Source organism: Danio rerio, chromosome 20, assembly GCF_052040795.2.
Source record: "Danio rerio strain M-AB ecotype USA chromosome 20, GRCz13ab, whole genome shotgun sequence".
NCBI lineage: Eukaryota > Metazoa > Chordata > Actinopteri > Cypriniformes > Danionidae > Danio > Danio rerio.
In genome coordinates, this window is record NC_141040.1 from 40,779,035 (window position 1) to 40,805,844 (window position 26,810).

At 35.1% G+C, this 26,810-nt stretch overlaps 2 protein-coding genes and 1 long non-coding RNA gene across 14 annotated transcripts in view; 2 read left to right on the plus strand and 1 right to left on the minus strand.

Annotated features, from left to right (window-relative positions):
* LOC147839397 (uncharacterized) overlaps positions 1–26,810 on the plus strand; it is a 765,501-nt gene that overhangs the window by 548,330 nt on the left and 190,361 nt on the right. The gene's annotated exons all lie outside the window — the stretch shown is intronic.
* The window catches only part of enah (ENAH actin regulator), a 200,018-nt gene that overhangs the window by 172,469 nt on the left and 739 nt on the right, over positions 1–26,810 (minus strand). For 5 of the 12 annotated variants that reach the window (XM_087296726.1, XM_087296723.1, XM_087296719.1 and 2 more), the window contains exon 1: positions 16,064–16,376. The exons of 6 other annotated variants lie outside the window; for them this stretch is intronic. In XM_087296726.1, coding sequence (XP_087152852.1) covers positions 16,064–16,068 — 5 coding nt within the window. In that variant the 5' untranslated portion in view covers positions 16,069–16,376. 12 annotated transcript variants of the gene reach the window in all.
* srp9 (signal recognition particle 9) lies at positions 22,790–26,748 on the plus strand. Its single transcript, NM_201096.5, is given in 3 exon segments — positions 22,790–22,939; positions 23,208–23,276; positions 25,084–26,748. Coding segments are annotated over 3 exon segments (261 nt in total). The 5' UTR covers positions 22,790–22,867; the 3' UTR covers positions 25,204–26,748.

Here is a 26,810-nt window from a genome sequence, read left to right on the forward strand (position 1 = left end):
ATTTCCAAATTACATTTTGGAAAGTTACCGCAATGCAATTTGTGCAAAACCAATAACTAAATAAATCTTTGACCTTCCATAAATCTCAACTAGCCATTCTAAAGCAAACGGCCAGTTCAGATTTATGCCCAGTTAAACATTGCAGATAAAGTTCCAAGACAAATCAATCTATCAAAAACATTCTCAAAAAATGAGAATCAATATCTCAACCATTTTACTTCATGTTCATTTCTTTTATTTTAAGAATATTTAGATATAAAGCTGAAAAGAGGGCCATGTCTCAAAGAACCTTTGGAAACTAAATTATGCTGCTTCAACAGAAAAAAAAAAGCTTTTTTTTTTTTAAACAAACACGCACACACACACATCCTTGCAACAGCTATGATTAAAAGGCATCATGAACCAGCCGGTCTGTAGAAAAGTGCTGAAAAGGACACAATCTCAAATTACAGTACCGAAGCACAGCACAAACAAGACATTCCTGACGATAAAGGTTTAAATATCATGGAAAGCGGGATATTACACCATAAAGGATTGAAAGGTCAAAGCTTCTAGTTAACCCTTTGACAATTTCACAATGATACAATACACCTAAACAGACACACCAGTAATAAAAAACAGCTCAGAAATATATGTATAACAAGCAGCAAGAACAAACTGCCTTTAGCAAGTGATAAACACAAGCAAAATTTCACAATCAGATCTAAGAAACGTACTTCAGATTGTAGCATTGTAGGCAGAATGACCAATAAACGTACATTCCAACTAAGGGACAATGACTTGGTTGTACTTTTGAACTTGTACGACCTTGAAAAGGAAGATCCAACCCTCAACTGAAAACTAATATTTTCTGATTGCTTACATAAGCAGACAGTGCCATTAGCACAAAGAGTCTGATCAGGACATTCGTGATGCTGTTTTTTTTTTAGTTTCAGGGATGTTCTCTTGGCTTGTGTGCTGTGAATGGCACAGCTTGAGGTGGGCAGAAGGGAGACGGGCTGCTGGGTTCAATCGTGCAGCTGGATTAGGGCTGTGCTCGCAGATCTTTCAGCAGCACATGTGATGACACGGAGCCGCTGCATGGCATACAGCCTGAAGGGTCACGTGAAGCTTCTTAGTGGTGGCATATTAAATAGCGAACGCAGATGTACTGTATCCTTTACCGTAAAACAGATATTGATAAAAAGGCACAAAGAGGGACCAAAGGAAGGCTTTATGAGAAATAAGCTCACATTAATGAAACATTCCAGTACATGCAAGAAAAAAATGGTGCATGGAAAACATTCATTCATTTTCTTTTCTTTTCAGCTTAGTCCCTTTATTAATCTGGGGTCAACACAGCGGAATGAACCACCAACTTATCCAGCATATGATTTATGCAGCGGATACCCTTCCAGCCACAACCCATCACTGGGAAACACCCATACACACTCAATCACACACATACACTACGGCCAACTTAGCTTACCCAATTCATCTATACCACATGTCTTTGGACCAGAGCACCCGGAGGAAACCTACGCGAACACAGGGAAAACATGCAAACTCCACACAAAAATGCCAACTAACCCAGCCGAGGCTTGAACCAGTAACCTTCTTGCTGTGAGGCGATTGTGGTACTCACTGCGCCACTGCGTTAACCTATGTCATGGAAAACAACGATTACTAAAGTTGAGTTATCTATCCAGACATAATGAGATTATCTTAAAAGTAAAGGTTTCTATGTCCACTGAGGTCTTTCATCAAGTCTGGACTCCATTCTTGGATTTTATTGACGTCTCTTTAAGCTGTATGAGTTATGGTACATCATATTTATTTTATTAATATTTGTATCTTTATATATTCTTATTTTGTTTATTTGTTTACTTATTATCATTATTATTATTATTCATTTTATTACTGTTATTTATTATATATGTGTGTGTATAAAATAGGTATTGTTTGTTGGTTTGTGTTAATGTTTTGTGATTAAAGGCTGATTTATAATTGTGCATCAAGCGCACGCGTTTTGTCTGGCGCGGTCACATAGTCCATGACGCACAGCTCTCAAACCTCTACACAACGTCAAGCGCAAGCTCTGTGATTGGTCGGTTTTGTATCGGTAATGAGCGTGGGCGTTGCTGAGAGCCGTGAGCCCATGGATGGAGCGATAGTGTCGAATCCCGTGAACGAGCTCCGGGGTTCCATTCTTCACGCTTAAAGGATCCAAGATAATTTGGCAACTCCTGAATCTTTTAATCTTGATAACCGAGCAAGATAAATTCTGAATTGTGAAGGACTGATCTATCAATCCTTGAAATCATGATCAGCAATGCAGCAATTGGCTGTCCGCAAATTCTTGCCTAGGGTTGAGTGAAGTCGACCAATTTGGCATCGTACAATGTCTAATGTGAAACATCACGATGGAATCCTCGTTGTAGGTGATGGTGAATAATTTATGAATAATCAATTAATTCAGTGGTACGCGGGCTTCCTTCTAGTGGTACACGGAGGAATGAAATATGTCATGTACATGCTGCATATAATTCAAAATTTATTAAAAATTATGTATATAATATGGCATATATTTTATATATATGCTATATTTCTGAGGTAATTTGCCAGGTTTTTTTTAACTGTGCAGAGTTGTAGCTGCTTTACTGGCCCAACTATGCTACTGTATTTCAATGCTGCTCATTTTAGTAGTACTTGGAGAGACAGTTTTTTTCTGAGGTGGTATTTGATGAAAAAAGTTTGAGGACCACTGAATTAATTCATAACAAATTAATTATTTGTAGCCTCCCGTTTCAACTACTTGACCCGCATGGTCTTTGTTTTACCCATAAACAAATTATAAATAAATAAAAATAAGTTACACACAATTTTCCACCTGTCAATCACTTTTTCCGTGGTACTCTGGCATGTATAGGCAGAGTGATTTATGCCGGTATAATGGCATCGACAAACTTGGTTGGTAAAAAAGGTGCACAATCAACAGGAACCAACCAACAGAATGAGGTTTTCGTAAAATTACTAAGCACAAGCGTGAAAGCGAAAGATTGAAGCAGTGTACTGATGCAGTGACAAGTTACCTGATAGATTCAAAAGACTTAGAGTTAGTGAAGTTAGATAGAGATGAGTTTAATTAAATATCAGTTTTAACAACTATAGTGAGATGCAATCCAGTGGCACATCCTTAATAAACTGCCCAACGTGCACTGCTTTCTTGGCTGACTGCTGGAGCTCTGACACTGCAGCGCATGACAAAGTGTGTGTGTGTGTGTATGTGTGTGCGTGTGTGTGTGCGTGTGATCACGTGATGTGCATTTTCAACAGTATAGTGTGGAAGGAGGGCTTTTCGGAAATGCTAGATGAAACACCAGAGTGGACATGTATCGTTTTCGTTTTAAAATGCCATTTTAAAACTAACCCTAGTTCACACAAAACAAAACACTCACGAAGAAACTCTATACAGAGTAACATAACAGAACCTACTGCCAGCTAGCGTTTCAGAAGTGCTATTGCAGAGCAACACAAGCAGCACGCAGAAGTATAAATGCACATCTACATGCAAGGTAGGCACCGTGGGTAACATCGATCACTCGACGCAGAAGTATAAATAAACCTTTATAGTTAAAATGTTAATAAAAAGATGCAATTTTTAAAAAAATAAAGGTCCAAATAAAGGTTAATGCTGGTTAAAAAGACTTTCAACCAGTGTTAATCTAAAACATCTTTTCACACACACAAAAAAAGGAATCTCAGATATAAACACTTCAAAAAGAAAAAGAGATCTCTAGTGCTTGTTCAAGGCCATTATTGCCAAATGCCAAAGTAGAAAACAACAGTATCTAATTTCACAAAAATTACATTTGAGCTTTTAGGGCCATTTGGGAAACGGTCTGTAAAATCTCGGAGTGCAGTTTGATGGCTCCTCCACTAAAGAATCGGGACTGTTTTGTTAAAATGCCCACAAAAGCCAGAGAAGGTTTTACAGCCAGCGTCCAACAATCCAGTTTCAGGGTCGAGCTCTATTGTTGCACACACAAAAGGGAGATGTTTTATTCACAATAGCAGGGCACTACATTATGTAGGGCATCAGGGGCCTGGCGACAAGGAATGCAGACCAACAGCCTCTCGACCTTCAAAACTTCAATCAATTGCGCAGCTTCAGATGCTTTTGTTTATAATAGTAACAATTAAAAAAGTGTTACATAAATTCCTGTATCATTCAATGAAAACAAAGCGATTGTGCGATAACTCCACTTTTACTTTTTCAGGAGGAACCATGGAAGTAAAACACAATACTGTAGTTACTACTATTAACTTTGAAGCTCACTATGACCATTTTCAGTATAATCCAGGGGCCACAAACCTCAGTCCTGGAGGGCCTGAGCTTCCTGCAGAGCTTAGCTCAAACTTGCCTAAACACACCTACCTGGAAGTTTCTAGTATAACTAGTAAGAGCCTGATTAGTTTGTTCAGGTGTGTTTAATTAGGGTTGGAGTTAAACTCTGCAGGACACTCCAGGAACAAGTTTGGTAACCCATGGTATAATCGATAATTGAGATGCAAGATGGCGGCAGTTCCATAAAAATGAGAGTAACGTAAAACACAGCACCCGATTCAGATACCTAAACTTATATATGACGTTGCTATGGGCAGCAGAAGTGGGATGCATCTGCACAATTGTCCAATCAGAATCGAGCATTCTAGAATAGGGTTGGCCGATGTCGACCTATTTGGCATCGTATGATGTCTATTGTGAAACATCGTGATGGACGATGGCATAGTCGTCATAGGTGGCGGTGAGTTAATTATTTAGGAATAATTAATTAATTCATAATGAATTAATTATTTGTAGCCTACCGTTTCAACTACCTAACCTGCATGGTCTTTGTTTTACCCATAACCAAATCATAAATAAATAAAGATAAGTTACACACAAATTACCACCTGTTAATCACTTTTTCCGTTAAACTCTGGCATTAATAAGCAGTGGTCTGTGACATTATAATGGCGTCGACAAACTTGGTTGGTAAAAAAAGGTGCACAACCAACAGTATCTGAGGTTTTCGCTAAAATTACTAAGTGTGAAAGCGAAAGATTAAAGCAGTGTACTGACGCTGTAACGCGTTACCTGATAGATTCAAAAGACTGAAGAGTCGTTAGATAGAGATGAGATTAATTAAATATCACCTTTAACAACTATAGTGAGATGCGGTCCAGCGGTACATCCTCAATAGACGATGGCATTCTAGAGGACTACATGAAAAGGGCTGGTTTTATAATACTGCAAGATTTAGGAAAAACTTGCCATAGCAAAAGATTGTGTTTGCTGATAAAGACCTTTAGAGTCTTAAGTCGTCTTCGAGATAGCTGTACAACTGTGCAAACTCATCAGAATTCTATGTTGCGATAACATTCACAGCTGTTTCAACACTCTACACATTAGAGTAATTATCCATGTCCTCCTCCGCACGGTGAAATGCAAGCACCACGCTCTGCCCCTTAAGCTTCTTACAACCTCAAACTTCACACTTTTTTTGAAATAGCACCCTAAAGGGAAAGTAGCTGCCTAACTGTGGTTCCAGCTTCAGAAACTCAGAGGGGTTGAGGTAGAAAGGATGATCTTGGATGACAGTAACGAACCCTCCACTTGCTGTTGTGCTGCGTAGCATGCCATCTTGAAAACAAGAAGAGGGATGCTGGCCAGATTTCTAAACCTAACGCACCCACACACACACACACACAAAACATCTCATCTTTAAATTCAGATGCAGTATCCGTTCAAAGAGAACAGGCCTAAATAATGGCACAATGACGGAAAGTAGATTTTGGGGATTCTTGGTTGCCCTCAGAGAATTGTTAGTTCATATTGCGGAAAAAAATCCAAGGACGTTTCATTTGGCTGCGAGACCAGAAGGCCATAGAGCACATAATGAGCACCACAAGCTCTCCAGTCCATAGGCGTCCAAAACGACACAAAAAAAGGGCTTTCTCAGTTGGTTTGGTTGAGTGCCTGAAGTCTGTGTTAGATGCTGGTACCGTTTCTTCAAGTCTGTCCATGCTATCCAAGGGTACAGTTAAGTGAAGGCGAGAACTTCAAGATATTAATCATTTAGAGCTGGGTAGCTTTTATAGCTCCATTTTCACACATCATTTCATTGCCCCGGGTCAAAAAGCTCAATAGGCCCAGTGATGTTTCCACCAGGAGCTGTTGAATAATGGCTGCAGATTGATTGTAATTTAACCAACAAAAAGTGGAAAAACTTTCGCATTGTTGCTTTCAGAAGAAGTACAGATGAGCCCCAAGGCAATGCACAATGCATTATGATTAAAAAGAAAGGTCATGAATAAGCAACACTATCCAAATAGTTACAGTGTCCTTCAGAAAAATTTGTTTTAATCAATCCAACATACTTGGCGCTTCCAACATCCTCCGATCACACCCAGCTGGTGATCCCATAGTCCCCATTTCCCATAAACAATACTTGTCAGGTGACCGTTCCTATAAGTGGTTTGCCAAAGAGGGAACTTTTAGATCTTTAATTGGAAACGATGACGTCGATAAAAATGCATCAAAGAAAAGACGAGAATGACTTTAAAATTAAATTCCTAAGTGTTAAATCATTACGTTAATTTCCTCCATAAAAAAGGGTGCCGGGAACAAAATTGATGCACATTCATGACTAGTTCTCAGAGAACAAAGTGCTCTTGGGCTTGAACATGCATTTGTATAAAGCGGGACAATCTAACCGTTGTTTATTAATGCACTTCCTTCAGAAGAAGCAGTTCTCTTTTAGAGATGCAATGCTATTAGCCACTAGCAGATTTATTTATTGGTATATTAGGAATAGACAGAGCTGAATTTCATTCTCACTCATTTGACTATTGCCATTCGCTAAAATAGGCCCTCTAAGGCACTAAACTATAACAATAGCTTGTTTTCTATAACAGGTTTAACTTTAACAACCTTTTCTAAATGCTGACCACAAATTACCGGCAACTTTTTGGTAAGGTCTGTATGTGTGAACAGGCCCTATTTGAAAATACCGGTAAATTAGCTAAAAAAAAATTTCCGGAAAGAGTGGTTGAAACATAAGTACTTATTTTCAGGAACGCTGCACTTTGTAAACGCAAAAGAAAGATTGCAGGAAAGAGCGCGTTCACGTCTAGAAAGCACTGATGTGAGACGTCTACTTTAGCCAATCAGAACACTCAGACGCATTCACATCCGCGCTGTTTATGAAGATAAAAGCCTTTGACTTCGATTTTTCCAGACAGATTTAACTGCTAGATGTTATGCTAGATCTATGTTCCTTCTTAAGAACTTCTCTGACGCTTGTGCACGTGAAGCACCTGGTGAGCGCCAGCATACACACATTATGAACATCTCGACATGCAAAAGTGTTTCTCAATATATTTTCATCGAAGTTGTTTACAATACTGATCCATCCACAGAGATTGTAATGTAATCAAATGTTTACAAACACAAGCGCAGCCGTTTAGAGCTCATTTCTGGTTAATGATGTCAGAATTTACCGGTATTTAGAATGGATGTGTGAGTGGTATTGTCCGGAAAAATTACGTAACATCCTCGCCTGTGTGAACAGCGCTTTTTTTAATTTATTGGTGAAGTTGTTCCAGATATTTACGGGTATCACTGTGTGAAAGGGCCTATAGTATAGTGGCACAAAAAAAAAAGTACTGCGCTTCTTTTTTTCTTGTCAGTGCGGTGCACCTTTTGTTTTTATAATGGAAAAGTGTGTTCAGTGTGATCGGCCACTGTCTGTCTGTTTTTCTCTTACATGTACAAGGCCAATAAAAAATATCATGGTCATAGTATTTTCAATAATTTGTATTGCTGCTAGTTGGAAATACTTAAAATAAGTTGAAAACACAATTCTTAAATTTCTAATTTCCAATTCTTAATTTTTTTTGGGACAACTTCAGTGCCTAGTGGTTAGTGGGTCGACACATAGCACCAAGGTGCTCACGGCGACCAGAGTTCGATTCCCAGCTCAAGGTCCTTTGGCAATCCTTCCCTTATCTCTGCTTCACACACATTCCTGTCTGTAAAAACCTCTATTGTCCTATCCCAATAAAGGTAAAAACCCCTAAAAAATTATGAAAAATATATAAAAATACTGAAGTGTTTTTTGTTAAATTAACACTTAAATTTGCAAAAATGTTAACTTAATCAATTTGTGTTTGGGGACAACATGAAGGAATGGGGTATATGCACAGCTAGTGTTTTTCAACCAATGATAAACGTCCAGTGAATGCTTAATGTGACTTTTTAATTTCACAATTTTTATTTTACAGCATCAATGTTGTAATGTTATTACAATACAATCAGTTAAACAGAATTCAGCATTCATTTAGTTGTTCGAGTGTAAAATTAAATGAAACACTGTGTAATTGCTAGTGTCCTCAATAGCAGCAGGCTATTTTAAATACTGGGGTAAAATAAACTGTCCTATTTAAAATACATAGTGAGGGGAAATGGAATTCAATGCAGTGCTTCTTGTCCGGCTTGAGACCCACTACATATTGTATATCTATCAGGCAGTGAAGATCAAAGGTTTTTAAATAAATTAGACCTCAAATGTGGCGATTTTATAATAGAAAGACGAGTTGAGGCTGGCCATCCATTGTGTAGAACACAGCACTGTTACAGTGTATCTAAAAGGTGCTAAGGACAAGCTCTATGGGCAAAACAAACAAATTCCAAAATAATGGCTAAACTGTTGCTTTTACATGGACTACAAACAGGTGCTCACTGTAAACACTACAGAATGGGTAAAGGAAACAAAGCAAGCAAAATAATGAACTCCAAGTAAACTAAACATATGGCAGATAGAAAGTTCCTTTCACCTTTCAACACTTAGAGACACACATAGTGTAGAGTCAGTAAGGTGTGTGTGTGTGTGTGTGTATATATATGTTTGTATATATATGTTTATATATATGTTTGTATATATATGTTTATATATATATATATATATATATATATATATATATATATATATATATATATATGTTTATATATATATATATATATATATATATATATATATATGTTTATATATATGTTTATATATATATATATATATATATATATATATATATATATATATATATATATATATATATATACACATATATATATATATATATATATATATATATATATACACATATATATATATATATATTTATATATATGTTTTTATATATATATATATATATATATATATATATATATATATGTTTATATATATATATATATATATGTTTATATATATATATATATATATGTTTATATATATATATATATATATATATATATATATATATATATATATATATATATATATATATATACACACACACACACACACTCACACACAAGAGGAACTGGTTACATGCCTCACGCGAAAAAACAGCTCATATTTATTTTGGTGCCTATATTAGCAGGTTACACAGTTTACACTGCCCACACAAGCAAGCCTCTGTAGGTGCACGGTGGTTTCAGTTTTAATGCTGAGCTTATTTTTACCTTAACATAGCAGAAAAAAAAAATTGAGAGGGCATAAATCTATTTATAATTTTAAAAAACTGCATTATAGAATATGAAGGGGAGTAAACCAATCAATTAATCTTTTTTTATTCATTGTCGAAGCCCATCAAACAATTTACATCCAAGCAGCTTAGTTTCTGCACCTAATGACAACATTTGTAATAATTCTCTAAGGCCTACTTCCATTATACAGTTATGGCTGTTGTTAAAAGAACCACTCAAACTAGTAACCCAGAAAACTCTTCACAGGCAACAAAATGCATGTGCAATATGAAAGTCCTTTGGGAAGAAAAGAAATGCTGCGCTATGCTACCTGACAACAAATCCTTATGCATATGCAACATGAAGTGTGGTGTCAAGCCTATTTTAAGCACTCTGAAAGGCTTATTGGCCCTATAGTGGCCATAAAGCATTTGGGAGAAGTGGGTATAATCACTCAATCCCAGCCACTGAATCAGTTTACTGAAACCCAAACTGCTGAGAGCAGAGAAAGCAGGTGTGATGATACCCAACTCTCAAAATGAATGAATTCAAAAGAACTGTGGCCGTAAAAAATGTGTAAAGACCACTCAAATTAAGTCAAACGTTCATAAGAGACCTACAAAGTACAAAGCCATAACAGACTGTTAAAGATCTCAATCCTCATGAAGTTCTTGAGATGAAGAACAATGTTTTAATCTTACCTAAATGAAAGCAGTGGCAGCCTCTGTTTACACCTGACATTGAGAAGCAGTTTGGTCAGTAAGACTAGTAGCAGACAAGTGAAACATTCATCAGGGCTATGTTCTTTTAACCTTTTATTGCAAAATCCGCTCACACAATTTATGTATGAACGCAAGATGACAACTTAATATGATACAGAGAGCAGTGTTTTTTCTTTCTGCTCTGAAAGCCCCAAAACTACCCTGAACCCTTGGCGTTTGTGTTAGAATCGGATAATAGAACGTTGTGCTTTTATTTACATTTTCCACCATTAAACCAAACTTATGATTTCCGATGGCAAAGTTATAATCCTTTCAATCCAGAGTGCTTCAAAATCGCATCCTATAATGATTAAGAATTAGGTCAGTAGGCAGAGATGGTCAGTAGGCAGAGAGTCTTTTAATGGTTGTTCGAAGCATGTCAAACGTAAACATTTATGGTAGGGCTGCACGATATTGGAAAAATTTAACTCTGCGATATTTCTTTAGTCTGCCATTACATATTGCGATAAGACTAATAGAGATTTGATAGATACCTCTATTTTTGAAAAAAAAATTATAGTTTTAGATTAATCGGGATGATTCTGTAGGCATGTACATCTGCATAAAATCTAATAAATTTAAAGGATAGATAAATACAATAAAGAAAAAATAATAAAAAGTTTTCAGTATTTAGGTATTGTGATTGAAGAATAAATATAATAGTAATTCAATAATAATAGTAAATAAATATAATAAAAAAATAATAATCACTTTAATAAAATAAATCACTATTACTGTTATTAACTGTACAATAGGACTGGGCGACATTCAGAACCTATAATCATTCTAATTTTTCCAGGTCAATTTTTTCAATTACTTTCAATCTTATAGAGTCATGTGAACCCGCTCTGTTTACACTTCTCCATCGAGCACAGCATATGACCTGGCGCAGCCTACACGCAGTTGCTCTAAAAATATATAAATAGAACAAGCTCTGTGATTGGTCGGCTTGGTAACGTTGTCGAGTGTGGGCGGTGCGAAGTGGGCAAAAAAAAAAGTTTAAAAATCGTTCATTGATTGTAATCGAGTTAAACTGTTCAATTAAACAAGATTTTGATTTTAGGCCAAACTGATCAACCCTACAGTACAATGTCTTTTGCCCGAATGCTCATACAGTATCAGGCCTCGAAAATTAAATGCACATGATGAATTATAATCCAGACTCAACATTGCATATCTTATGATGTGACTATTGCAATTGATCACATTGTGATATCAATGCTAAAATGATACATTGTTTTATAATTTAGGAAAGCAATCCAAACAATATTCTGGAAGTGGTCAAAGCTCAAAACATTTTAGACCCTATTTAAACCTGCCCTTCAACCACGGTTGAATGGAAGTCCTTAAGCTAAGAATTGCCTTAGTTTGAAGGTTGAGGGTACGCTTAGTAAAGCTAAGGGTCAACTTAATGAATTTAAGGCTGCCATTAAGTATTTTCGCTTAATGATCTAAGACTCTAAGTGTTCCCTTAACTATTGCTACAAAGTCCTTATTAACCATTTTCCATTAACAAATTTAAGGGACCAAAACAGCTCCCTTAAATAAGCATTGACAACATTTTAAATTCAAGCATTTTCACTTAAATAAAAAAGTCAAAGAAAGTAGGTAAAGAATAAATTTTGAATTCTGGGTTCAACTTTGAGCTGTTCCAGTCAAAAGCAGAGCAGAAACTACTGGGGATAAACATAGCAAGGCCCCATCTGATTAGTTGAATTTAGATCAACAACTAGTGCAGAAAATAAACATAATTTATCCAACATGTCGGTAATACATTCATTCATTTTCCTTCAGCCACAGTGGAATAAACCGCCAACTATTCCTGCATATGTTTTACACAGCAGATGCCCTTCCAGCCACAACCCAGTACTGGGAAACACCCATACAGTCTCGCATTCACACACAAATTCATACATTACGGACAACTTCAGTTCATCCTATCCTCCTATACCTCCAAGCTGGAGCACCCACAGGAAACCCACGTAAACACAATGGGAACAAACAAACCCCACATAAAAATGCCAACTGGCCTAGCCAGGACTTGAACCAGTGACCTTCTTGCTGTGAGGCGACAGTGCTAACTACTGAGCCACCACGATACGTATATTCAATATACAATTTTTTGCGATAAAAATAATTTTGCAAAATATTGTGCAACTTTAATAACAATTCAAAACTGATAAATGCTAAAATTCCATTTGAAAGGAATTTTGTGATTATCACAGAGGAAATCAATCTATATTGCATTAAAAAAACAGGCCAGAAGCAGTTTCCACAAGATGCAATGAAAGTATGTACATTTTTTTGTGTTAAGGTTATGAATCCAAACTTAAACTTAATCCACTAACCTACAAGGATGCCAACCAACCTATTCCAGATTAAGCACAGCTAGTCATTGATGTTTTGCCCTTGCTTTAAACGAACTACAAATCAGTGATAATCCACAATGATTAAATGCATTCCTGATTGCTTTTGCTTTATTTAAATTCAAGAGGAGGATAGCGAGGAGTGCAAAAGGATGAGTCTGAGCCACTGACGTCAAAGATAAAGAACTTTCACTGAGAGCTTTGTATCTAAATGAGAGATGAAATGGAAAGTATAATGGGCGACAGGGTGTAATAGAGGAAGAGAGGGCTGGGGGGTGCAGATGAGGTAGACGACGTCTCTCTACCAAAGAGAGTAATTACATAAGGCGGAAAGGGGAAGGGAAATTTTTAAATGGCCCCTTCAATACAATTGTGCTCATATTTTATTCCATTCTGATTAGGTGTGAATATGCTGAAAGGCCTCGAGTTGTTTTTAATGGCAGAAAGATCCAGCAAGAGCATACTGATGAGTTCATCATACAGACAATTTTACCTGTAGAAAACCATGAATGCCTTGACTGGGCTAAAACATAAGAGCATATGAATTAGTTCAGTGTAAAGTAGTAAAAAGTCAACACATACCACACATAACTGTAGTTTATTTTAGTCAAGCTATCAGTAACTTGAAAACATGAACTATGAACCAAAGAGAAGTGTTATTGACCTGGCCTTCATGAAATTTTGAAGATTCTGGAACAAGAATTTTACAGATAGTAACTAACCTGAAATATGCCATACCGGTCACATGTTTTGGTACATACTCATTCTTTAACATTAGTCATAGCAAATTAAGAGGAAAACGTGTAGTACTGGATATTTGCTAGATTTCTTTGTATAACTATACCAATAAAATGGCAATTTAAAAAACAAAGTTCATTTACACTCATTTGCAACAAAAAACAAAAAACTTTTGGTCATTCAACAACTGCATTTATAACTTTAACAACTGCAAAAATGCACGATTTGGAAAACAAAATTGAAACAATATCTGCTGCAAATTACAAAAATGTGAATTTGAATTTGCAGTAAAGCCATATGTTTTGACATACTGACCTTATTCTGTGTTGTAGAAGTGTGCTTATTTTTTCAATTTGTTTTAATATGTCCGATTAGGCTGCCTATGAGAGAAATGGCTGGGAATAATAAACGGCAGAAAACAGTCAAACTACTCGATCTACAAACAAGTGTTTCATGACTAAACATAAAAAAGTAAAAAAATGTGATGAGAAAATATCAGTTTGCAACACCAAGCAGCACAACGAGCTATTTTTAACATATAATAATCGATGGAAGTGAATGAGGCCAGATGTCTCAAGCCAAAAAGATTTCAATGGCTGCTCCCACCCATACGTGAAGAATAAGATCAACACTCGTTCTTCAGCATTAGTCATTGCAAATTTAGGGAAAAAAACTGAAGTACTGGATATTTGACAGGTTTCTTTTTAATAACTGTAACGATAAAACTCTAATTTAATAATAAAAAGTAATTCATTTACCCTTGTTTTAACTAAAAACAAAGAAAACTTTATGTTTTGGTCAATCGACAACTGCATTTTTAACTGTAACAACTGACAAAGTGTGTGATTTACAAAAAAATAACATTGTAAACGTCTCTACGCTAATTAAACAAATGTGAATTTGCAGTGAAGCCATACTAATACTCAATCTTTAGAATGAGCCATTGCAAATTTAGAAAGTGAAGTACTGGATACTTGCTAGATTTGTTTAGTAACAAAACTACATTTACATTACATTACATTACCAATAAAATGTTCATTTAAAAAACAAAAAGGAGATCATTTACACTCGTTTTCAACTAAAACTAAAAAAAAACTTTGTGTTTTGGTCATTCGTGAATGCATTTTTAACTGTATTACAACTGTAAAAGTGTACGATTTTGAAAATGGCATTGCTGCTCAAGTCATATGTTTGTGTGTTTACAGTCAATAGCAAGTACTTAACAATTGCTCCGTACACTCAAAAAACGTATGTTACACCACAACAAAAAAGTATGGTGTGGCTTTTTTTTTTAGAGCGTTGAGAAAACTTAACTGGTGTGGGAAACAAAGCTTTATTTTTTTTGCTAGTTTGGTTGCTGTTGTTGTTTTTTTGTGTGTCATTTTGGCAGATTAGTGTGAACAGATACTGTTTGACAGTGCACTTTGACATCATAAGAAACACATGCAGTCAAAGTGTATGCAAACTTTTGTCTGGTAGTGTAAAACCAAAGCCAAGCTGAGCAATGCAACCCATTCACAAATAGGTTGTTAATTCAGTTAGGTTCCTTCCTCATACACATAATAAAAAGTCAACGGTCGTGTCACGCCATTAAAAGCTTGACACTTCCCAACACATGCTCGTGATGAGCAAGAGAGAACAGCCTGGGTCTAAAAATCACACAAACCACACCTGTTACGGCTAACAAACATGAACATTCGCCTCCGCTCAATCACCCTCCCGAGCGAGAGACAATCCTGTTTGTGACACAAGAGGCAACCCACGTACATCTGAGGTGCTTTACTATGCAGCAGCGCGGTTCGTAGGAAGACGGCCCAAATAATACAGAAGAGATTAATCTTAACCTAAAAGGAAGGTTATGTCATATCAGACAAACCCTGCTTTAAGGGCAGCTCCTGGTGAAGGTTGCCAACAGCTGGCTCCATCTTCATGTGTCTTCAGCGGGAGTGTGGGAGGAAATACTTCCAAAGGCTTGAACATTTTAACACATGCTCTCAACCAGATCACCAGACACAGCGAACATGCTAACATCACAATGTAGTGTGATGGATCTGATCATCAGTCAAACCGACATTAGCAAACAATCTATGAGCAGATTTTATTTAAAAATGAACGACAAAAAAGAAGAAAAATATTAATAAATATAAAATTAACATAAAATCTCAATAATGCTCATTTGCTTCATGACATGAGCAGAAGTGTCAAAGTTTTCACATAAACTCAACTTCAAGAACATGAAGCATCCTAAACAACATGTCTCGAGTGTCATGCTGCAATGCAACAAAAATAATGACTATGCAAATGGCCATTTACATAATATGGAGAGATGCAGATATACAAATGTGCATTTTCCACACACACACACCCCCATATGAAATATACAAAACATGCAGTAACTCAATTTGGCTAATTGATAGATTTACCTGTATCATTTACATGGATTCATTTGAACTACAATCAGTCGATTAATTGCCTTTTTTAATTCTAGGACATCCTATATCATGAAAAACATCCATTGTTTGTGTATGAATTATTTATAGGCAGTGCGCAAATAGCACACACGCACCAAAAAATCCTTAAACATCCTATCTGCATATATTTATAACAATCTCGAATGGCTGCGGGGGAAGATTAAAGCTGATTTTTCTTACCTCATGATGAATTCCGCGCTATATATTCGGCGTTATATAATTTCAGAGAGTTTTCAAAGTTCGCACTTGATCACAAGAAGAGATGAATGAAACGCCGCAGGACCAGAGGAGTTTGTATCCCGCAAAGTAAAAAAATAAAAATGAAAGTAAATAAAAAAGAACTCGGTCTACATGATCTACCGCATTGCACCCCTGTGTGTGGATGCTGCAGCACGGAAGAAAAAAAAAATGTAAGTGAGAATGCAATTTTCTGTTTGGTCTTGCAAGCGCCTGATCTTCTAATAGCGGCAACGTGCCGCTGGGATCCCCTTCTACAGCCACAGCAGCGACGCAGAGCTTTTCTGCGCGACGTCATCACGCAAGACACGCACAGGTCACGCCCCCATTTGATAGTTGGACAGGGATTTAGACAGATAGGCAGGCATATACGTGACATATTTGTGTCAGTGCTGAGCAAAGATTAATCGCATTATATTTTTACAAAAACTGCAGGCTTTCCTTTTATTTTAAAATGTAATAATCTATCTAATAAATTTTACAATTGCGCTGTGAAAATTTCATCTGCAGGTTTTTCTTTTCTAAAAATTGTGTTATTCACACAATTCTTCACCACATAAATGCATTTTATGGAACAACTTTACTATTAGAATTAGAAATAACTCTATTTTTTATTAACACGATTTAACAGATAAATAATTGTGATTCTCTCAATTTTGATAAGTCTTGTCTTATGAACAATTTGTCTAATTATATTTTCTCATTTCCTTTTAAAGAATTTAGGGCTGTGCAAAAAGCAATTCCTTTATGCCTACATAAGCCTTTAAAATCTCATTTAAATTTTAAGGAAAATGTTAATTAAGGACCAGAGCTGAACTTAAATGGAATTAGTGTATTTGAATAAATATATTCAACACATTTTCCAAAATAAAAAGTATATTGTTCCTAAGGGCAAATTTTAAAGGTCATCCTTCATTGACCTAATAGGCTTGGGAGAAAAGCCTGGCTATTATCTGATAAGTACTGCATTTCCAATAAAAAACAGAGGAGCTTTATTTTAAAATTCTTCATAAAATATATCCAGTGAATACTTGGTTAAAGTATAAGGAGGTTGATAGTACAAGCTCATTTTGTAAAACTGAAGACGAAACCCTGATTCACATATTTTTTCAGTGTAAAAACACAAAAAGCTTTTGGTATAGCTTATATCTCCATATAATTACATTGCTTCTTCCAGCCATTTTCAACTACAAGATATTATTTGTTACTATAAAGGCAAAACTGATATATATTAAAGAACTACATTATGAACTATTTAATTTTGTATGGAAAATATTTTATTCACACACAAAAACTCTCGAATTTGCAGCCGTCTTTTTCACATTTTTTTAATTGAAATTGATGGGTTTTTTTTAAATCTCTTAGAATAGTTAAAAACAAGAAAAGTGATAGATTCTTGGATTATTATGATAATTAATTTTAAAATATCACAGATATTTATATAAATGGTTATTTATGTATCTCTGTAAAATTTTTCTTTCGCTTTTTTCCCTTTTTTACTGTTTTATTAGTGTTTATAATATCATTGTTACTATTATTGTCTTTTTTGTGCAAGATCGGATTTTGTATGTTTGTTATTAAAGTCAATAAAAAAAAGATTAATCGCACCCAAAATAAAACTTTGTTTTGACATAAAATATGTGTATTGTACATTTTTATTATGTATATGTGACACACACATATACAGTGCTCAACATAGAGTACACCCCATTTGGAAAACGAATGTTTTTATCCATTTCTCAGAGAATATAGGTAATGTATTTTGCATTTAAACTAAACATATTTATTAAACAAATATATTTATTAAAAAAATATTTCAGTCACTGAACATATTTAGAAACTGAAAGAAAATACAATTAAGCAAATTAAGCAAAATATTGCAAAAAAAAAATTACAACCTACAAAAAATTGTTCTCTCTTTTTTAAATTTGTATTTAATATTTTTCTATAACATCAATTTGGGTGTACTAGTGTTTGGACCGTTACCATAGGTTATTTTGTAAGATAAGCTCAAGAGTTGGCCTCAGTACTGACTAATCTAATGTATATGCACAAATATAATATTGAATAGCTTCCTATTAAAATATAAATTTTAAAAAGAGATTTGTGAGGGGTGTGCTTATATGCAGAGCACTGTATATAGAAACAACCCAGGTAGCAAAGAACTCTGGCCCAGATTTGGCATGAAGCTGGCAAAGCAAGCATTCATCCAGCACTGGCATACAGCATGTGGGCCAAACATGGCCCGGGTGTAGCAGAGGTGCCACCATCACTAAGGCAGCACACAAGACATGGGCCAGATGTCAAATGTAGTATTCAGTCCAGATGTTAAAAATGTGGGCCATGTAAAAGTTTGGCCTTTCTTGATCCACATTTAAAATACATTTAAGTTATTTGTGAGTAAAGAAAAAAATCTACCAATCAGGTTGCTTTGAGATATGGCATGCCTATAACGTGCACCCAATGCGCAATGCTTCCTGGGATTATCAATTTCATTGCAGATGTGACACGCCAACATATCTGGCCCATTTCAGTCTCAGTTTTGGGTTATGAACTTTACTGATACTTGAGTCCATGTTTGGAAGCCCGACTTGGTCCATCATAGCTCACTGCGGTATGTCGGCCAAGCAAAAGCTGATAGTGTGGGCCAGAAAAATTTAGCTATGTGGGAAGACTCATTCATTAATTAAATTTCTTTTCGGCAAAGTGCTTTTATTAATCAGAGGTCGCCACAGTGGAATGAACCACCAACTGATCCAGCATATGTTTTACACAGTGAATGCCCTTCCAGCCACAACCCAACACTCTTACATTCACACACATATACTAATTTAGCTTATTCAATGGCACATGACTTTGGACTGTGGGGGAAACCTGTAAACTCCACACAGAAATGCCATCTGACCCAGCCGGGACTCGAACCAGCAACCTTAGTCCTTTTATTAATCAAGGTTCACCACAGTGGAATGCACCGCCAACTAATCCAGCATATGTTTTAAGCAGCGGATGCCCTTCCAGCCAGAACCCAACACTGGGAAAGACCCATACACTCTTTCATTCACACACATACACTACGGCCAATTTAGCTTATGCAATTCACCTATATCGCAAGTCTTTAAACTTGTGGGGGAAACCAAACAACCTGGAGGATACCAACACGAACACAGGGAGAAAATGCAAACTCCACACAGAAATGCCAACTGACCCAGCCGGGGCTTGAACCAGTGACCTTCTTGCTTTCAGGCGATCGTGCTACCCACTGCACCACCGTGATGCCCAAATTTGTTACATAGATACTTAAATGTATATATAATTTGCATCATATCTAAATATAGATAGACGTTTTCTCAAATGTGTATTCATATCCATAATAAATGTACACAGTGCACACACATAAATTATGTCAAAACAAGCTTTTAATTTTGGCGGTTAATGTGGAAAAACATTACATCACTTCACGCAAAGGTGAATTCATTATTATAATGTCAATATTTTATAGCGCATTGATCACATTCATTAAATCTCTCACCACACTGCGATGTCTAAGTACTGTATATGTCATTTGACTCTGACTCACGTTTTGTCTGTCACTTGTTCATGAAAGGAGCCAGTGGTGTGCTTTGATGCCAGAGGTAATCTGAGGGTTCATCACAAGTGTTCAAAGCTTGTGATCTGAGCAGGGTAAAACCCCCACATCTCAGTTACCAGATCAACTACCACTGTCACTCATATCGACGTGTGGCATATATATGAGGAGAGTATGACTATATGTGGTAGGGCATTTGACTATAGGCAACATTAAAGGGAAATCATATGGAATGCAAGCCCAAATCCTGATGTCTAATTTCAGCTTTTATAAAGTCTACACTGCCATCTACTGGTGTCTGGAATCTGTTGCTCTTTTTATTTTTTCGGAGAATGTCCATTTATTAAATCTTTTTGCGTTGGTGTGAATCCTTCAATTGTCCAAAAGATTTGTGGTGATTTCTCTTTAAGTTATAGGTAGGCCCACATGGAATCTGCACACGCAGAATTTCGCAGATTTTTAGCGCATAATTGATTCTGTTTATTTACTTGTGTAAATGTGTGTAAATGTATATTTATTCAGTTTTTGAATTAATTTCAGTAATATTATTGACTACTATGAAAATATTTATATGATTTATTTACAATATAGTTTATAAAGTAATATTTTCTGTCTTTTAGTATATATTATATGAGAGACTTGCTTTGTTTACTAAATAAAGTGGATCTAATTGGATTTGCATTGTAAACATTAAATGCAAGTTATAAATGTATTACTTTTTATTTCATATATTAAATTCTGCGCAGAAATAGCAAAAAATGTCAGCAGATTCCATCTGGCCCTATAGTTATAGACTATACATGTTGTTTTGAGGTTTTACACTGAAGGGGGAAATCCTTAATTCAAGTTTCTGTACAAACCTCATTTTATTTATTGCAAAGTTTTATATTCATACATGTAAAAATACTAAATGTAAACCCCATTTTATGATTTTAAACATCTATAAGAAAGCAGTTTAATATTCTTTGTTTAATATTCTCCATTAATATTGCCCTTTTGTTTTTTCTTGTTTTTTTTCTTTTCTTTCTTTCTTTCTTTCTTCCTTTCTTTCTTTCTTTTTATACCCTTTTTGTAAAATTTTAAATGTAATCCATATTTCTCTTATTGGAAAATGGCTTGTACTATAAACAATATAGTATATAAACAAAATAATTTAAAAAATATATATATAATAAATAAAAAATGAAATAAATGTACAAAATGGAATAAAAATATTGCAATAAAATAATTTTACATATAAATAAATAAATAAATAAATACATGTTCCTGTGTATGAGCATCAGAACCAGTCTGGGCCTAATAATAACACTCGAAAAAAAGACAAAATGAGATTAAAAAAAAAAAATGAGACCGGATGAGAAAAAGACTTCACTGGCGAGTGTATAAAACTTTTGTATTAATTCAAATAATTCCTGAGAACAAAATGTGGTTGTATTTGATTTTCAGATTGCAACGTATTGTCATAATCATAGAAATAAGGTGATAGACAGTCTTTTAACATGAGCAGCTATACAGTGTTTTTATAATAACTTTGAAGCAACTTTGTTCACAGTAGTGCTCGACACAAACTCAGTCTTTGCATGTGCTGTGAGTTTGATGTCAAATGTCCTCTAAAGCTTGTTATGAGAATGGCTTATACTGTAAATCTGCTTTCAACAAAAGTGAAGCATTTTACAAAAAGTGTTTGGTTTACGACAAAATAGTAAACTATAGTTCAATGTTTTAAAGTGAAATGTCAAATTTCTAATTCTAGTCGATGCTTTACTGTTTCGTTGTCCCTTCTTTGTATAACAGCCATTGATTTTTAAACTATATTTACTATTTCCTACAGTATCTAGGGCTGGATTAACTCAGAGGCCACTAGGCACAATTGTGGGCCACCTTTTTGATTCTTGCATGATTTTTGATATGTTGTTCATGTTTTTTCTATTAAAAAAATGTATGTTTTATTATTGTTTTTTATTTTAAAAGTTTATAGACTACATTAAATAAAAATAAATTGTAATACATTTCCCACCAGGTGGGCCATACGTGCAGATGGGCCCCTGAGCAATGAATAATCCAGCCCTAAAAACTGAAATAATATGTAAATAAATTATTAAATTATGCAGTCTAATCGTGAAATTTAACTCAACCAAATTACAACAAATGTCATTCCAAAGCAGTTTTACAAAGAACGCTCTAAAAAACATCTGTAGAACATTTTGAGGGATGTAAATAAAAGCAATGGTCCCAACATATTTCCTGTTTTACATTTTTTATTTCTATAGCTTCCGAGAACTCAAAATAGCCACATATTTATAAATAATGTTATAATCACTGTTTTAACATTAAGTTATGATTGAATTGTCTCTTGTTACAGTTATGAAATAGCTTGAAGCAGGAAATGTTTACGGAGCAATGACAAGACCACATTAAAATGGTCTGTGCTTTGCTTTTCGGGGTGTTATGTAATTTTGTTAACAGTTCTCAAATTTTCCTCTAGGCAGCACTCTCTGTAAATACACGTCAGTCTAGAACTCTTTCTATGGCCCGTCATGCAAAATTTTTGACAAAGTAGTTCCATACGAGAAGTACGTTGTTTACCGGCAGAAGGCGCATGCGGGCTCAAAAAGTCGATTTCTCCTTTAAATCACAGGTTCTTTGTGTATATAGATATATATATATATTCCTTAAATTTGATTGTTTAATATCTAATATTACAAATGATATTATATATTACAATATAAATATATATAACACATTTAACAGTTATTTTTTATTCTACCATTTTCTTTGATTTTAAATAGTCATCACAAATAACTATGATTGATCCGACTTGACCATTGCTGCAAAATGTAACTAATACCACGTGACAATTTTCCCACTAATCCCCGCCTATCTCTTCACTACAATATATGCCAATTCGTCCTTCTACACGCTAATTCTATGTCAACGCGCCAATCATGATCCTTAAATCAGACGACGTACACTACGTAGTCTTCACTCGCCAGTGTGCATGTTTTCTATTGGCCTGTTCATCGACTGACCAATCAGAGTACGTTTTTCCTCGTCTTAAGGTGGCCATATTTTACGCCACCTGAGTTTTGCTTCAAACAGCTGTAATTTCCTTCGCCGTTAAAGTATTATTAAAATACATTATATACAGAGTTTACTAAACCATGCCTTATTATCAAACATGGGAAGAGTTTGCGCGAGCTGCCGAAAAACTTTACTTGACGGACCCAATGAAGGTAACTGACCAACAACATAGTAGTTTGAAGCTAACGTACAGACTAGACAAGCCTCACGTTCCCATAATTTACAGTGAGAATGCAGCTTAATTAAATGTATATAAGTTGTATAGCAGAGCAAATACCTCGATGTATGTTTTAAATGTCAAATATGTAATGTATCTCTATACATTCATCTGTAAATTTAACTGCCAGTCAAAAGAAAATAGGACTGCAGTATATTAAACATGATGAATGCACTGTAATCGTGCTAATGTTGTTCTTTCAGGTCAGAGTGGTGCTGAAATACAGACACTGTGATGGAAATCTCTGTATGAAGGTCACAGATGATGCTGTTGTAAGTTATTTAGGTAAAGTTGGTTTTATATTCGCACATTCGTTCAGTGAGAACTTGTGACACAGTCCCTATAATGTTTACCTGAGTACTTTAAATAGGCAATCTTAAAATGCATGTAAACATTTTTTAAAATATCATTACCAGTATTTAGTTGACTGTGAGCAATGATGAACTTTGATATGTCATTGCATTTTTATTTATATAGCACTTATAAACAAAACCAAAGGTTGATTAATGTGCTGCACAACACAAACTATATTACTTAAACAAAAATTTGCGATAAAATCAAGAAGTTAAGTTTGGAACCTAGATTTAAAAACAGACAGAGATGATATAGATCTAATTAGGGCTGCCTCGAAATCTCGATTAATTGAACATTTTAACTCCATTTTGATTAATGAAGGATTATTTTAATTATTTATTTTTAAATTTTTGCCCTCATAGTTCACTGACAATTTTGTACAGTAAATATGCTCACATATTACAAGCGAGATATTTCTAAATAAAGGGTGCATTACTTGATTTTAAAATAATTGAACGAAACGCATCTACTATCTATGATTATTCGTTGAACAATGTTACAATTAAAACGCATTTCCTGAAGTGAAACACCATTGCCTCCTTTTTTATTATAAAAAAAGTGTAAATAAATAATTTGTACTTTTGAAAACAAATTAAATTACTATCAGTGTTTTTCATGTTAAAAGTAGAAAGTAATTTTATGAAAAAAAAAAAAAAAATATATATATATATATATATATATATATATATATATATATATATATATATATATATGTGTGTGTGTGTGTGTGTGTGTGTGTGTGTGGCAAAATATGCTTTCACAAGGCATCTTAATGCAGCCTCCAGTCATCGTCAATGTAGTGCAAAGTAAGGCTCAAGAATGGGTTTATCATCCTACTTAATGAGATGTGGCTGCAGAAATATAAATCCACCTCAGCTTTTAACAGAGCGGGGTCATGTGACTCCACATGCAGTAGGGAAAGTAATTGAAAAAAATTGTCCTGGAAAAATTAGGTTGATTGAAGATTCTGAATGTCAATTTTGATTATTTTCAATTAATCGCTCATCCCTGGATCTAATACAGAGGGGCGGAGCATTCCACACTCCAGGACCAGCTACTGCTAAAGCAAGATCACCCCTGCGTTTCAGCCTCGACTTAGCATAATAATCTATGGTTTGATGACTGAAGAAACCGACCACGCTGATGTTCAGTCAACAGGTCTGACAGACAAGAAGGTGCCAGACCATTTAATGATTTAAAAACAAGGAAAGAGTTTTAAAAGTGACACGATAGTGCACAGGCAGCCAGTCCAAATAGCGTAAGACTTGGTCATGTTTTTGGTACTGGTTAAAAGCCTTGCATAATAACATAGTGAGTTACAATAGTCCAACCAAGAAGTAATGAAAGCGTGAGCTATTTTTTTTTTTGTAAATACAATATGTTTGACTTTTTAAGAGCCTAAGTTGAAAAAAAGCAGGATTTGACCACTGCATTTGTTTATCAAATCTCAAGCCATCAGCAAAGATAACACCCAGATTTTTTTTTTACCCAAGGCTTCACATAAAAACTACTCCTATTAAAATCTAGATAGTAATTGGCTGGTAATATGATCTCCCTATTTAGACTTTTCAAAGAATACTTTCCTGAAGTTATATTATTAAGGAGAAAGCCTGAATGTGCGAAAATAAAACCAACTTGACCTTAATTTACCTCAAAGCTGAACACTGAACTGTTATTGTTTTCTTGCGTAGATCATGTCATATTGACTGAATTGTTACATCTCAGTGTTTACAGTACAAGACTGACCAGGCCCAAGATGTGAAGAAGGTTGAGAAACTGCATGGGAAACTGATGAGATTAATGGTCTCCAAAGAGACTCACAGTGGGTCAATGGAAACAGACTGAAGTCGTCAAATGAAACTGTTGGAATTGGACAGTTGTTTTTGACTCGGTCTGACTGACAATGAAGAGAGACTGATTTCTAGGAGGATCGAGAAGACGTTTGGTTGATGTTTTTTTGACTGATGTCCATATGCTCATGTGGAGAGCAAGCAGCAAGAGCATCTTACAAGGGGCTGATATTTGTGTTATTCTGAAAGTTGGACAACGTTGTAATGGTCATACTGTTGTTTTCATTTGGTCTGCCTATTATTTAATGTTTGGAGGACGTAGATTTTTAACTGCAACATCAAGGGATGAATTTCATAAGTCTGTATTTTGTATATCTAAGCCTGATGTACACTAATCCTTAATAAATTTAATTTTTTTCTTCCCATTCTATTTTACTTTATAATATAATTGCAATTAAGAAACATTTAAAGGAATATTTAACCCACAATGAAATTGACCTCAACTGGTTTCAAATCTGTAAGATTTCTTTTTATCTCTTGAGCAGAATATATTTTGAAAAATGTTTGCAACCATTAATAACCACAGTAGGAATGCTATGGAGGTCAGAGGTTACAGACAGGTTTTCAGCATTTTTCAAAATACCTTCTTTTGTTTTCAACAAAAACTTAAAAAGGTCTATGACAATTTAAGTACAAGTATATGAGGATAGAATTTAACATTTTGGATTAACCCCCTTTATTGAGAGTTCTTAAAGTAACGGCAAATGCATTTTTTCTTATTTTAAATACTTTACTATTTGTTGACTGGCACAATGTTTTAGGGCTGGTAACATTTTCATTATAACCTTTTTTTTTTTTACCAATTACATTTCTGCAACATTAAATTGGATTTTTATCTTTGCAGTTTTACCTATAATGAGTTTTCAGAGTTTATAATGGCCACATTCCCTCCGGCAAAAATTAATGTTAACGTTTTAATACTACTCTTTAAAAATGCATATCTAAAATAAAAAAGTACATCTTAGTTATGTTTTCACTATAGAGATAATATTGTTAGTAGACTGCCCTGAGCAGGGAGATTTGAGTCTCTGTTATCTTTCAGTAAATGTTAATACAATCTGTCCTATACCATATGTTCTGAAAATAACACTCAGTTTCACAGACAAGACTTAACCAGGGTATCCAAACTCGGTCCTGGAAGGCCAGTGTCCTGCAAAGTCTAGTTCCAACCCCATCAGACACATTTGGGCTAGCTAATCAAGCTTTTACCAGGCTTTCTAGAAACATTCATGCAGGTTTGTTGAGGCTAGTTGGAGTTAAAATCTACAAGACACTGGCCCTCCAGGACCCCTGGCTTAAACCTAGTCCCATAACTGAATGCAAGTCTGGGCTTTTTTTTAGTCAATAATATCAAGTTTTAGACCCACACATTTCAATATACACTGACCCCTAGGTCCAGGCTTACATGTGTGAGGGACTTACTAGTAGGTTGATTATGGCTAGAAGAGTTGCAGTTGTGGCTATGTCTGCATAAATATGGCAAAATATTTGTGATGCTGGACAACAATAAACTGTTTTTTTCGTTACTGTAAGGTTTGCGGTTAGTGAATGTTAATAAAACAACAGATTACTGTGAGTAGGTGCACTTTAGGGTCGCAGTAG